This window comes from Drosophila miranda, chromosome 4 (genome assembly GCF_003369915.1).
Source record: "Drosophila miranda strain MSH22 chromosome 4, D.miranda_PacBio2.1, whole genome shotgun sequence".
Classification (NCBI taxonomy): domain Eukaryota; kingdom Metazoa; phylum Arthropoda; class Insecta; order Diptera; family Drosophilidae; genus Drosophila; species Drosophila miranda.
Genome location: NC_046677.1, coordinates 25,744,127 through 25,758,442, shown reverse-complemented (window position 1 = coordinate 25,758,442; position 14,316 = coordinate 25,744,127). Strand labels below are relative to the sequence as shown.

Genomic DNA, 14,316 nt, shown 5'->3' with positions numbered 1-14,316 from the left:
GCTGGCTGGTGGATGCATCGGCTCAGCCGGGCGAAAAAATTTCAAAATCCTCTGCAACATCTTGAGTCTGTTCCGGTTCCAGCTCCGGTTTTAGGAATTTACGCAGTTTTTGTATCATCTTGCAACTTTCAAACAAAAAATAAATTAAACTTTTCGTTTACTGAGAAAGGGGAAATTTCAAATGTGAGAGGGTCCAGGGACAAGGTGTATTTAAATGAATAGAGACCATGCGAAGAGGCTCTGCAGATCTCTCTACTGTGGCAAACGGTTCAAAACGATTCCCATCATCAAATTTGTACCCTTCAAAAATGTTGGAACATTTTCATTTCTGTCACAAATCTAAGACTCTAAATTTCAGCCTTTAAGAAAATTCAAATTTGTAACATTTCGTAGTTTTTGATCATCACCATCATGTCCAAAGGCACGGGACCGATGTCTAAATTGTATAATGCTATCATTCTCAGCGTAGACAAGATTGTGCCCCAAGCAGCTCAGCCGCTGTGGCAGTCACCAGCAGGTGAGTCGTCGATCTCGTGCTGTAAACGATCCATAAACGATCTATAATGCGTTCTTTAGGGCCGAAAACTGTCTTCTTCTGGGCCCCGTTTTTTAAGTGGGTAAGTATTAATCGACACCGAAGTCTGAATACCATCTAAACTGTGTCCATTTAGAGCCTAGTTGCGGCTGGACTAGGCGACACTTTGAGTCGCCCGGCTCAGAATATTTCGCTGAATCAATGCGGCTCCCTGGCGGCAACTGGCTTGATCTGGTCCCGCTACTCAGTGGTTATTATACCAAAGAATTACAGCCTGCTGGCCGTCAATATGGCTGTCTTCTTCATCCAGTCGTTTTTGGTAGTTAAGCATCTGAGGTGGCGCAACGAAAAGGCCCGGAATACTGTCTTCAAGCACCCGTACTATCCCATTTGGTCGGGCGATGATTGGTGAGATCTGTAACGCCACAATACTGATGATAAATAAAACATAATCACTTTTGGTTTGCCGCTCTGGAGCTTTACCGGTTTTATTCCTTTTTTTCTTACGCATTCTTGAAATCTTCATTATTTTTATATATGTTGCTTGAAACTCTAAGATATACATAAACTAATTTTTCACGCCCCCCGTGCAGATGGTGTTTCGGGGGCGTAGGCTTGGGCATGTGACTTACGACTAAAGAACTACATATATTATGTAATATGTAACTAAGTATATCGTTTAAAAGTTGGATAGTGCAATCAGCTTGAGTCCTCTGACTGGTCCTGGTCCCGTGACTCGTGCCGGGGGGCCTGCAGGGCGGCCGGGATAGTGCGCACAAGCGGTGCTGCGATTGGTCGTCCTGTCGCCAGTCGTCCTGCAGCCAATGCGCTGCTTGCAAAGGACTCATCGTTTGTGTTGGGGATGGATGGGTGGGAGTCCTCGGGTCGGGGCTCGCCACGGGCACAAGTTAAATCGCAACGGGCCTGCAATGCAGTTGGCAAACCTCGTGGCCCTCGGCACACTCACACACACACACACTGGCACGGACGTGGCGGCAAGGACTCGGTGCCTGGCCAACAGGCGTATGGTTGATAAATTACTTAAAGAACTTTCCATGCGCATGTGAGCGAGGCAGGCCAGAGAATTACTTGGACGACTTGCACCAATCCCCGTAGAGCGTGTGAGTGAGTGTGCTCCTTCCTGGACTGCTTGACATGTTGCCAAATGCATTGCGCGCCGCATTGTCCTGGCCTGGTGCTTTCCCCTTCCCGTGGTCCCCCTCTGCACTAGGCTTCGATTCCGTACTGAACTGCCATTGGTTGGTCAGGCCTCCGATAGTTTCAGTTTGGCTCTCTGCCTGGGTCTGTCTCCACCCCAATTGGCCAACGAGGTTTCCTTTGGGCCTACTAGTCGCTGCAACGAGATATATGAAGAGAAATGGTAAACATTAGTTGGGGCTGCCACTGCCAGGCACAAGATACGTCATCAATTTTCGACACCCGTTAGGAGAGTACAGTGGAGCAGGGAAAGTTTTCAACAGAAACTATCAGAGATTTCCATTCCAGAGAAGTCATATCCCATTTACTGGATACACTCGTACTTATTTAGAGTTCTAGCACACAAAATCTTCCTATATATATGAGTATATATAAATGAAACGGACTGGTTTCAGTATCTGCAACATCATCCTTTTGGACACTGTGCTCTCTAATCCTTTTATATATCCATATAAATTGTGAGCCCTTTATGAAGATACTTACATATCTCATCTTCTTATCTCTTATCTCTAATTTCAGTGTCAGCTAACATCAGGTTCCTTTGCGTATCCCTCCATCATCTATTCTTAACTCACGTTTTTATAGACCTAGGCCACTGTGCCACCGTGGTGTTAGTGTTGGTGTTGGTGGTGATGGTGGAATGGGTAATGGGCCTCTGCCAAGATGGTAGCTTGCCAAAATCTTGACTAGAATTTTTTCTCACGCTCGCTTCCAAAAAAACCAAATAGAAAAAAAAAATTGAAATGAAAGAAAGAAAGAATCTGAGAGATGGCGGGATGGCAATGAACTTTATTGCGTAATGCAGAATCTTGGCAAGCGGCTCGCTCAAAGGGGATTCCCCATGCCTTCCCCATTCTGAGAATTCCTACAATGTAATTAAAGCGCCACCTGCCGATGGGGCCCTGCCAACGCCTGATGCGTAAACAAACGAAAAGCTGACATAATTTATGATCATGGAGTTTTGCCAATAAGTTTTCGAGATGCCGGCCAGACCCACTGTCTGCTTCGATCAGCATCGGAATGGAATCGAAATCAGCCTGAGAGTCTCACCCTCATCGTCATCATCATCATCATTATCCTCTTAATCGCTGGATGACTTCGGGAGAGTTCTCGCATTGCCTGAGGTAAGGTCGATGGTCTCGACGTCACAGAATTGTGCTATTGAACAGCTGCCAATTGCGGCCTACCACAAATGTTACTCATTCCAGAAAATACCGAGTTTTACTCCTCTCTCTCTCTCTCTCTCTCTCTCATTATTCGTGCAAGTGTTAATTGAATTATGGCTATCGGAGCTGCTCCAGTATATGGTTCTATAAGGGGCACAGATATTGGGGTAGGGCTAGGACCACACTTGGTCTTAATTGCCTTTGAAGCAGCTGCTCGAACTTGGTTCAGTCAATTTATGAGCCCAATCATTGCCAAATTATGATAAATTATGCCTGAATTTATTTTTGCCTTTGGTGTTTTCGTATTCATTATTCATTCTTGAACATGGCCGAAAATTGTATATAATTTAAAGTGTGTAAATATGTGAATTATGTAAGAGAATTTGTTTGGAACTAAGAATTAATCGTTGTGTTAATCTTATCATCAATTAACAAAGGATAATATTAATATTCATATTTTTTTTGGAAAGTATTTGGGACCTCATTAGAAAGCAATTCTTAACGTCCTTTCAGAATAAACCATCGTTTTGCAATGAATACTGCGTCTTTTGAGATTATGAGTTTTGGTTTTAGTTGCCTCCTCAAAGGCTTGTATCGTACATATATTCCAATGATCTCATCATAGATGATCTCATGTACTTTACCATTCTGTTTAAGTCCAATTCCACCAAGAGGCTGACCAAAAGAATATATTCATTATATAGTATGAAAAATTAGATATTAATTTTTTTATTATGTCAAATACATATCCTCTGTCTTAAGAAAATCCTCTATTATAGAAAGCAGACGGAACGAATTAATAGCGCAGATTTCTTTATAATATAGATCGTAGTGTCTCACGGACAGCGCAAAAAGTACAAAAATCTTTGACGTTTTAAACAAATTTCGCTGTCTAAATTGTTTTTCCTTTTGTTGTTTTTGGGTTTTTGTTGTTTCTGATATTTTCACGTTTCTGTTGTTGTTGTTTTTCAATGTTTTTCCGAGGGAAAATCGCTTTTATTTGTTTGTTCTAGAAGCTGAAAGTCGGCATTTTGGTTGGTTGAATTTTGCCTCAATTTTTTGTTCTGTTTGAATTTTCTTGATTTTGGTTGATTTTTCCTCGCTTTCGCCGTGTAGAATTTTTCATTTACCTTGCTATTTTCGGACACACTTGACGCGCGGCCCGAAGAAGATCGAAGACGAAGGCGAAAGGCGCAAAAAGCGATAAAACCGTCAAGAGCCGAAAAGAAAAGTCCGAGAAAATTGCGCAGAACTGTCGCCTGCCCTTATGTATGGCTCCGGGTGGTGGGGTAATGTGCTGGGGCAAGGGGAAACAGTGTTATATACCATATATAAATAGGTATTTAGACTGGCTCTCTATGTGTTCTTGGATCTTTGAGTTGCGATGACGCGCAATTGACGCGGGCAAAGACGCGTTGAAAGCGTCGCCGCTGCGTCTATTTTTGTGGACACAACTAATACTACTTCCACTGCAAAAGATACATTTACAGATACAAATGCATCTGGTTGTATATTTCGTTTTTCGTTTTAATCTATTTCAGTTGCTTCATCGAAAATGTATTTCGTGTGGCTCTGTGCTGTTCGTTCGGTCTGATTTTTGTTGCTTCTCTCCATCTGTCTGCCTCTGTGGTTTTTGTGTCTATAGTCTATAGGGCGATGCGGCACAAATTGTAATTAGTGTTCGTTTTTCTTAGCTTTAATTAGAATTTTTTTCGTTAATTTGCACGTTTTCTGTGCATGTGTGTGCCCATGGTAAACAAATGAACCTTGGGATACAGTAAGAGTGCAGTTTATTTATCTGATAATGATGCAAGCAACGAATTCGGGCTCCTAATTGGGTTATACTAGGGTATGAAATGAAGGTTGCGGGGCTCTGTTGGGTATAAGACTGATTATATCATTCTTACATTCTTTCGTGTTTCAATTTCTAAGGAACTTATGTTCATTTAAACTTAATTTGCATTTAAATCTTCACGTCTTCACGATAAGCTAGGAATTTAGCCAGAGGGGCAGCACTGCCAAGCAGCCATTGGATTTTGAGCGTAAGAGTGCTGCCAATGGTCCCAAAAGAAATAAAATCGTTATTCTAAAACAATTTGTATGCAATAAAAGAGAGATACAAAAATTAAAGATTTTGAAAATCATTTACATATCATTCGTTTTAATGATCTTCATACAATCGATACAACTTTTATATAACTTAACCTTTCTCTTATATATTATTATTTATTTACTGTATCCCAAAACTAGATATATTTCCTGAATTATCTTTTTGTAAACATCGACCATAAAAGTCTTTTATTTTTCCAAAAACTGACTCAAAACTTTTCTGCGTAGATAATTCTCCAGTTGTGCGCAAAAAACATTTCTATGATTATTTTTTTTTTTTTTTGTATAGTTTTGAAGAACACAGAAAAATCGTTTCAGCGAGGATTTATGTGTACAAAACGCGCTTAAGTTGTTTTGTTCCTATGGGTTTTAATTGACTCCAGCTGGACAGCTCTAATGGGAGTGGGATGCTCCAAAAAAGAGTGATGTTCAAAGAAGAAATGAACAAGATTTCACTGTCACAACTTTCACAACTGTCAGCAATGCGATCGCCTTGAAATCTGAAGAAAACTGAAAGTTAATCAAAAGAAACTGAAAATGAAAAGCAATAGAAAGATATACAGAAAATTCGGTTTCGGAAACTGAATCGGGAAATTGGCAGACAAATCTTTGAATATTAACTGTCTGGCAAGACAGCCAAACAAAAAAAGAGAGACTGAGAGGGAGACATTCAAAAACAAAAAATTCTTTGAATATTGGCCAATAAATTTTACAAGACGTTGACATTTGGCCAACCGACAGGCTAAAACGGCCTTGCCAAAGGCCAATCAAACGTCATTATCTTGTTTTATATTGTAGTATATGTATATATGTGATAAACATACAATAATCATAATGATAATTGGACACCTGTTGGCAAGTGCCAGCGAAAGTCTGGCCAAGAATTTTTTTTGGCCAATTCAACAACAATCGAGCAGCAACGATGACGTTCTCCGAGTGAGATAAAAATACTGGGCAACTCGTCAAAAATGTGCGTCAGCAATTAAAATCATAATGAGATTGCCAAGTTAGAGGCGCCACCAGCCCGATACGTTGCCAGACACGCGACCCCTGGCCACGCCCCTGCCCCCACACACACATTCCGCAGGATGCGTTGCCAACGCTGCCAAAAATCTTGGCAGCAGAAGACGCCGACTGCTGGCCACGTTTGTTGATGTTTATGTTGGTTGGGATATTTGGCTTCCAGAGGCGCAGAGGGCCCAGTGATGGTGCCAAACAGGAAGAGGAATCAAAATAGGGAAGGAAGAGCGGAAGAAGAAGGATAGAGAGCAGGCACAACGAAGATGGGATACACTTTTAAAACATTTTGAAGAAATTCCCACCAAAAGAACTAGGAGAATGATATAGATCTTCTTCGAATAAAAAGAGGAATTTTTTTAAAAGTTTTTATAATCAGTCCAGTAAATAAATGATTATTATGTGCAGAAACAAATAAATCTCCGCATAGATACTTATTTATGACTGCTGTGCGATAGATAAGTATTGTGATTCAGATGACAATTTTCAAACTTGGGGTGCCCTCTGCAAGAGTACAGTCAGTCAACCCTTTCAGGAAGGCCTCCAAAAACCCCCCGTGGAACTTGTCTTGGAAGATGGAACATCTCGTAAGTGTTGACTGGTTGCTGCTGCTGACTGCAGGCTTTCTCTCAGACTGGTAGGCGCTGCCAATTGCGGACTGCGACAATGCGGCACATAACGTATACGCAGTGCTGGACAAAGTTGCGGACACAAATGCATAACAAATAAATAACAAAGGCCTGGACCATCATTATAAAAAAAGCGAAGAAAAACTGAAAAACTTGGAAAAAATATGGAAAGAAGAACGTCCGTTCAAAGGATGGCCGAGCGAGAGCGGGCGCACTAATAAGTTTTAAGAAAAATGAAAATGAAAAATCGTTTGTGCATTTTTATAAGTGCAAAAATATGCAAATAGAGTAAATCATTACTGGCTGGATGCTGAACACTGGACCAAAAGGCAGACAAAGTTCTGGGCGGCTCTGATGACTGCAGAAGGACCACGAGGAGCACCACTGAAATCATAATTTGGCGATTTATCTGTTTGTTTGTTTTATTTGCCGCCTGTCTAGGCCATTGAGAATTATGGGTTTCGACTGTTGGACAAAACTGAAGCGGTCACAAAGTAGGAAGGAGTAGAGCCTAAAGGACGTACAGCTTAAATTTTGGCTGGAAATTCGTATTTAATGTTCTTTGACAAACATTTCTCACTGGCAATTCAATTAGTTTTAATTGCTCGACTTGGCGTTTAAAAATATCCTTCGCGGGCCATCAATAAAATCGATGCAGGCCATAAATCTTCAAGCCTTTCATTGCACAGCGAAATGCAAAATGGGAATCGGAATTTGAATCCCAATCTCTGGCGGAAACACAGATAAAGGGACTGAATAAGGAGCCGTAGAGAGAGAGAGCCTTTTGTTGGCTGGACATATGCAGCCAGTCAAGGGGAAAGGACACAATGCCTTGGACTTGGCTGCGTTTGGTTTAGTTGCCAATTTCCGGGCAAAAAGCGCTAAAAAAGTAGAGTGAAAGAAATGGATGCCCCCGAAAAAAGAGAATTATTTGCCAGGATGTCCGAAACATTGTTGGTGTCAACAAATTCCTTTTCAACGGACTGCAAAAAAATGTTCGACCATTGCCAGCAGAAGGACAGAACGAAGGAACTGACACCAAGTGAAGACAAAATTAATGTGGAAACATTAAGGAATGCCCGGAGTGTCCTGCTCTAAGTCCTGGGCAATTAAATTTCGTGTTAATTTTTTGGCTCTCCTCTGGAGCGGGAGAGTGAGAGTATCCCCTTCTTTCTGGCCAATTAACTGGAGGAGAGGTTGAAAGATTTTTAATTGCTCTAATGGCTCGTAAATCTCTTTTTGTACAACTTTCTGATTGTTGGAACTTGTTGTGTTCTTCCCCACTGCAGACAGTCATAAATTTGGGAATTTACAATTTTGAAAATTCAACATAAAACTATCAAATTTAATGGCACCGATTAGAAACTACAAAGGCAGGCAAAACACAGATATTTGCCCAAAATTAATTGTCCAAAGTACAATGTACTCTGGCGTGTTTTCTTTTTTGGTTGCACAGTCATAAAAGAGTAATCTATCTATAAGATTAATTTCTGATATATGATTTTCGTTTCATCTTGCGGCAAATGTTGAAGGCAATCTGTGAGAAGGGAATGTGGTCATGGGTGCGGGTCTGGAGCTAAGTCTGAGACCCTTCCCCACGCGTATAACTCATCCTTGGCCTCTGTTCATTGAACCATAAAGGAAGGCGGTGATATAAATCGAAGCAGGCTGCTGGTCTAAGAGTATGAGTCGTCCTTGTTGTGGGAGAGGTCTTTAACAGTTTTGGGCCAGGCCTGTAAATTCGCCTGGGAGTCTGACTAGATGTTGGATGACTCTTCTCTGGGCACGCCCCCCTACGGCGCATTTAACATTTTCGTTGTCATTTCTGCATTGCACTCGGCCTTATTTATGTGGCGCCAGGATGTGGCTCTGCCTTTGCGGGTTTTTTGGGGCTTTTTCGGAGGATGAGACTTCACTCTTTTGGCGGGCGATTATCACCATGTGGCAACAGCTGGTCTTGGCGGGTGGGAGACGGGTTAAAGGTTATCACAAGCTTTGGGTAACAGCCGCAGCGTTTGAAGAGCATTGTTTAAAAATCAGTAATTGTTTTGGGATGAAATTTAAATACATATTCTAGTACGATAATTAATTTATTGTGCCAATGGTTTATTTAAATTGAAGTAACTTTAAACTTGAAATATTCCTTTAGAAGGATTTCCTAACCTAATTTAAAACTATCCACTCTTAAACTATACTCTTTGCGACTTCTTAGAGTTTAGAAATTCCCAAAAACCATTAAGTTCTGAAAATTTGTTTAGCTGTTATGCAATTCCCGATGTTGACATTTCCTCCCTTTGGTACAAGTCTCACCAATCTTTGTGAATATAATCTACATATACTATCAAGTCTATATCTAACTATGTAGTTTTCTATCATACAACTATATATGTATGTATGATGTCCCTCCATAAGCTTATACCATAAAAAAAAGATTTTTTTCTTATATGAAATTTATCTGCCTATTGAATAGAGCACCTTTATCCATCCGATTAGTTCATTGGGATGGCTGTAGATATATTATTTAGTTCAACTCTGAATTACTTTACCCATCTTTGTCGTCCACCAGGTTTCTGGATACTTTCTGGATACTTTCTGGATTCATTTGTATTATGAATCTGTTAGCTCGAGTCTGTTGTGTACCCTCTGTAGCTGTCTATTGGCATCCTCTCTTTACTCCCATATGCACCTCTCATTATTATCATTACCGATTTTTACTTACCATTATCTGGCACTCTTCCTCGCTCAGATGTTCTCCATTTTCCACTCCTCCTCACTACGTCCTCCTCCACTCGTTCCAACGGTGCTGCTTCATCATCTTATGCTCGACGAGACCAGTGCAAGTGCCTCGCGCTGATTGAATTTAGGCTCGATCGAAATCGATCAAATAATTTTCTACAAGTGCTTGTCATTAACACGTATTCGATATAACCAGGGTTATATTATGTATTTCACTAAGAGTTTAAGAGTATTCTTTGTTCTATTGCATATTTATAAATGTTGGTTAAGTTTCAATAACGTCGTAGTTATAGTTGTTGGGGGATTAAGTACATATTCTATATAAGTTATTGCTTTCGGTTGAGTATTTTATGTGTGGTTAATTTATAATTTATATGCGATTATTCTTTATAGAGTTTTAAGCACTACGTTCACTATGTTGAAATGTTTGTAACGTTATTTAATTTATTTTTTTGTTGATTTTTTATTGGTTTTTTCTTTGAAGTGCCTCTCTGTGGATGATGTTTATCCATTGAGGTTTCGCTGGCGTTTGCCTGGCTCCGTGCTGACGTGCTGATGGTCCAGGACGATTCATTACATTAAGCCTGGTCCGATGAAACAATCAACATTGCCAAAGGTTGGTTGTTGTTCCTCTGCAGCCACTTCCACTTCCAGTTTTTGTTGGTTGTTGGTTGGGTCCGAGCCAGGGCTGCCATCATCCTGCCACCTCCTTCTCTGGCACTCTTTTTGGCACCGCAAGTTGGTCAGTCCACACGCACACATTTCCACACACACTTTTGCACACACTTTTGCACCACAGCAGCAACTGGTTGTTGGTGTTGCGGAATGATGCTCCTCCTTCTTCTTCTTCTTATTTTAATTGATGTAATTTCTGTATGATTGCTGTATGGTCGAGACGGACGTGGAGGAGCATCCTGTTGGTGGGGTCCAGCGTGGCCCATCCGTGTGTCCAATCGCGTGTGGGCCTGGTCGGCGTGTTCATCTGTGTGTGAGCTGTCAATTGGCCATCAACCGTTGTTTGGCTCGATCTTGGCCCTGATGTTTGAGTTGGCTAATCAAATGGCGAGAGCGGCCAAAAAAGTACGCTGCTGCCACTGCCACAGCCACTGCCACTGCTCTGCTTTCACTCCACATCCTGGCTGCGTGGCGATGTCTTCTTAGGCCACCTCAGTCCTCAGTGCCATGGCCAGGGGTAAGGGCCAGTTGTTGTTGGCCACTTTTCTTGGCTGGCTACGCGTCGCTCAAACTCAAACTCAATTGGCAGTCCACAATCCGCAGTCAGAACCGGTGGCCAAGGGTCCGTCCCGGTCCCGGGGCCGTGTAGCCCCGGTCCGGTCCGGTGTTGGCTGCCAGCCTTTTGTTGGCTCGCAACACCAGACGCTACCAGTTTCTTGGCCAACTGACTGACGACTGCTCGCACGGGCTGCCAAAAAGCGCACCAGAGGCCCTCGAACGCTGCTTCTCTCTGTCTCTGTCTCTGCCGTTGTCGTCGTCGCAGTCGTCTCGCTGCTTTTTGTGTCGTCATCGTCAGAGACCCAATGCTTCCACTTCCCATCTCCCATCTCCCATTCACAGACCCCTACTCATCTGTGCCCCACTCTCTCTCTCTCCTCTCCGGTGCTCTCCCATCTTTGCCGTTTGCAATTCCAACTGGCTGCGCTCCAAGCGTACGACAATCGCACAAACGGGACAAACGATCCCCCACACCCGACCCCCCACCGCACACCCCCAATTTGTATACTTTGGCGCTCGTCTGGGCTTCGGTCGCCTCTTCGGCAAATGTTCGTCGCCAGCGCCAGAGCAGCAGCAGCAGCAGAGCTTTCTCTGCTCTCTATTACTGCAGTTCTCTCTATCTTTCCTTCTCACTCTTCTAATATTCTCTGTTTTTGAGGCATTTCTTCGAATTTTTTTTCAATTCTCACGTGCCCGCATATGAATCCAGAGTTTTTGGTTTGGCCCGCGAAAAAAAATAACAGTACTGGAAGATTTATGAGAGCACGTGGTTTAGGGAACATGCGGGTGTTTGCTCCGTTTTATATAGAGGAATATATGGGAATTTGTGCTGGGGATTTATTCTAAGACAGTGATTAGGAGATCTGTGCAGCTGAGGGAATAGATGTTGCTGGAACACTCTTGATTCTAGTCGAAATATTTCATAATTTGAAATAGGGCACATCAACTAATGATAGAAACTATGTGCCTCGATATCAAAAGTGTTTTCTTGTAATAGAAAACATTAAATGAGCCAACAAATTCTTATATGACTGCGAAAGCTATCCTTTGAATAGATAAATGTCTATAAAGAGGGACGTCTAAGATAGCTCGTTTCCAAAATGTATTAGGAATTAATGATTTGCTTCAAAGACTACAGCTTCAAGTACCAATGTAGATCGACAGATTCGTTTTTGATTAAAGAAATGGTATTAATAAAATTATAACCACTTTAATAAAAGCAATAACAAAAGGATCTACAGAGTTTGGTGGACTTCTCATATGGAACCACGCTCATGCATAAAAATGCCTTTATTAGAAATGCTAAAGCGTTTTCTGACTTCGGTAATCTACACTATCTAAGAAATTTTCTTATTATAATATTATTTCTGCTTCTCTCGTGTTCCTCGACAGAACCCGATTCCCTCAAGGTATCCCCGATGGCAATCTGTGCAACAATCAATTTCCCGACCAAAATTACAAGTACGACTATGAATGCATATGCAATAGGAAAAAGAAAAGGAACAAGCAGATCTCAAAGAAGATATATAAATAGATGGGTTTGCCTTTCGACAAACGCATAAACGGAGTCATAAAATTAGAATTTAAATGAAGCAGTAAAAAGTGCAAAAACTACAAAAGCAGAAGGGCTGAAAGGGTGTCTTTCTGCAAACGACTCAAGAGGTGGGGTCTGCGCCAGGCCCTTGGGGAGCTGCTCGAGCTAAATGAATGCAAATGGTCAACAGGTTTTAGCACATGCAAGGACATCTTCACGGAGCATATCGATGCCAATCAGAATAAGTGGAACCCTCCAGAACCCACTCCATTCTGTCCCCACATACAATACGCTCTGCTCTGCTCCACTCATCCTGAGTGGATACTTTGTCTGAGTTATGAAAAGAGTGGCGCCAGTGTAAAAATTGTATGCAAGTGCAAAAATTTCCGATGTAAAAATGTAACCAGTGCTAATAAATTCCTAATAAATGCATGTTAAATAAAGGCCACAATGTTGTGCATGCACTTAAAGAAACCAAATTAAATCTGGTACTGTTAGGAATATAGCTTTTTCCGTGAGTAATAGCTTATTCACATCACAACGGGGGCGACAGTCAAAGACAATCATTTCAAATTGAAAATTGATAATACACAAAATTCGACATGCAATTCAAACGGTAACTTTCTTTTTTTACAGTGTAAAGTAGGCAGCCCTAGAGGAGGATACCGGACCGTGTTAATTGAGCACCGATTACGCTGCTATTAATGGGGGCGCGTCGTACCCCAACACGGATCGAAGGTCGGACGCGAGTTAGTTAACCGCCGAGCGAGCCGGAGAACAGCAACAAAAACTGTGACATCCATGCGAGCCACACGTTGACCACAGCAGCACGTGCTGCCAGCGGCAAAAACACGCTAGCTCTCTCCAAACCCCCGTCCCGGCCCATCCTCTGCAACTGCAACTGCCGGGTCTTAGCCACCTCACCAGGGGGTGGAACTGCTGTTGCTGTCGCCCTGTTTCCGCTACCCAACTAAACGTTTATTTATTGCCCAAACAGCGCCAAAGGACAACAAGGCCCAGCCTCCAACGAGCCACCACTTTCCACTCCCCTGGCATTCCTGCACCACTTCAGCTAGACAAAGGCCAGGCCAAAGATAAACATACGAGTACGAGGGCAGTGCTACCACTACCACACTGCCAGGATCCCCCATGTTGCCAACAGTTCTTCAACAGAGCCTGAGGAGAGCCACAAAAAGCGTGAGGACAAAAAGCCACACATCTTGATTTTTGCCAAACAAAACATTTTTGTCGAGCACTTGCCCAACGACTCCGATGGCTATAACTGTATTTGGTTATGTTAGTCACGTGGCCTTTACTTGGTTTTTGCCAAATTGCTGGACAGAACTGAAGAGTAGAGGGTTGGCTACGGTGGTCTGCATTGCGCTGACGGGGGCAAGGGGTTGACTCGCCTTGGCAGGGAAACCGCAGTTTGTATTTTTATTGTGGCAAATAGCAACCAAATAGCCATAAGTGTGTGAGAACAAGAATAATTAAATATGAAAAATTTCGTTAAAGGTTCTTTCATCCATTCCATTCGTTCTTAAAACACTTAGAAATGGAAAATATCTACTCAACCTGCATTTATTTTGGCCACTTTTAATCCTGGCAAGCTTCACTCTTAGCCCTAATATGTTTGTCTGTCAGCCTTATCTTTCACTCCTTTTTTGTCAACGGTTTAAACCCAAAAACCCTTGGCTTTTTTCTTTGTGTTTAATGCCGAGCAGGAATTTCTAATCGTTTTCCTGGAAATTACCTTCCACACATTTCTCCCGTTCTGGATGTTTTTTCGGTGAAGGCGTCGAGTTGATAATTTCCTAAGCCCGCAGAAGGCAGACACACAATGAAGAGAGAGTCACCCACATTATCGAAAAGTTTTCAGGTCATTAAGTTTTGTCGAAGAACAGGAGCAGGCCGACCAGAGTCAGCCATTCATGGAGGTGTAAATGAACCGAAACCGAACCGGAGGGCAGGCAGAACTCTGGTGGGAGGCCAATAGTAAAACAATTGAAAAACTAAAGTGGCAATTAAAGTATGTTTTAGAAATACTTTAGAGGATTTGTGCGAGCAATTTAATGCACATATGCCGAGATTTATGTGTTTTGTTCGCCACGCTTGGCCAGAAGTGCAAAACAAAGACAC

General features: G+C 42.2%; 1 protein-coding gene and 1 long non-coding RNA gene across 2 annotated transcripts; one reads left to right on the top strand and one right to left on the bottom strand.

Annotated features, from left to right (window-relative positions):
* Window positions 1-3: 3 nt before the first annotated feature.
* LOC108163051 (mitochondrial pyruvate carrier 2-like) lies at window positions 4-1,011 on the top strand. The gene is made up of 3 exons (XM_017298123.2): window positions 4-517; window positions 577-617; window positions 672-1,011. The coding sequence occupies exons 1-3, from the start codon at window positions 412-414 to the stop codon at window positions 945-947; spliced, it is 423 nt and encodes a 140-aa protein (XP_017153612.1). The 5' UTR covers window positions 4-411; the 3' UTR covers window positions 948-1,011.
* On the bottom strand, window positions 992-10,820 carry LOC108163052. The gene is made up of 2 exons (XR_001775621.2): window positions 9,394-10,820; window positions 992-1,889 (listed from the first exon to the last, which is right to left on the bottom strand). It is a non-coding gene; the product is annotated as an uncharacterized LOC108163052 (long non-coding RNA).
* Window positions 10,821-14,316: the final 3,496 nt, after the last annotated feature.

What these genes read in the sequence shown, in the direction of transcription:
- LOC108163051 (XM_017298123.2), top strand. Translation starts at nt 412, where the DNA reads ATGTCCAAAGGCACGGGACCGATGTCTAAATTGTATAATGCTATCATT. An exon ending in GCTGTGGCAGTCACCAGCAG is followed by an intron (nt 518 to 576) that starts GTGAGTCGTCGA and finishes TGCGTTCTTTAG; the next exon opens with GGCCGAAAACTGTCTTCTTC. An exon ending in GGGCCCCGTTTTTTAAGTGG is followed by an intron (nt 618 to 671) that starts GTAAGTATTAAT and finishes GTGTCCATTTAG; the next exon opens with AGCCTAGTTGCGGCTGGACT.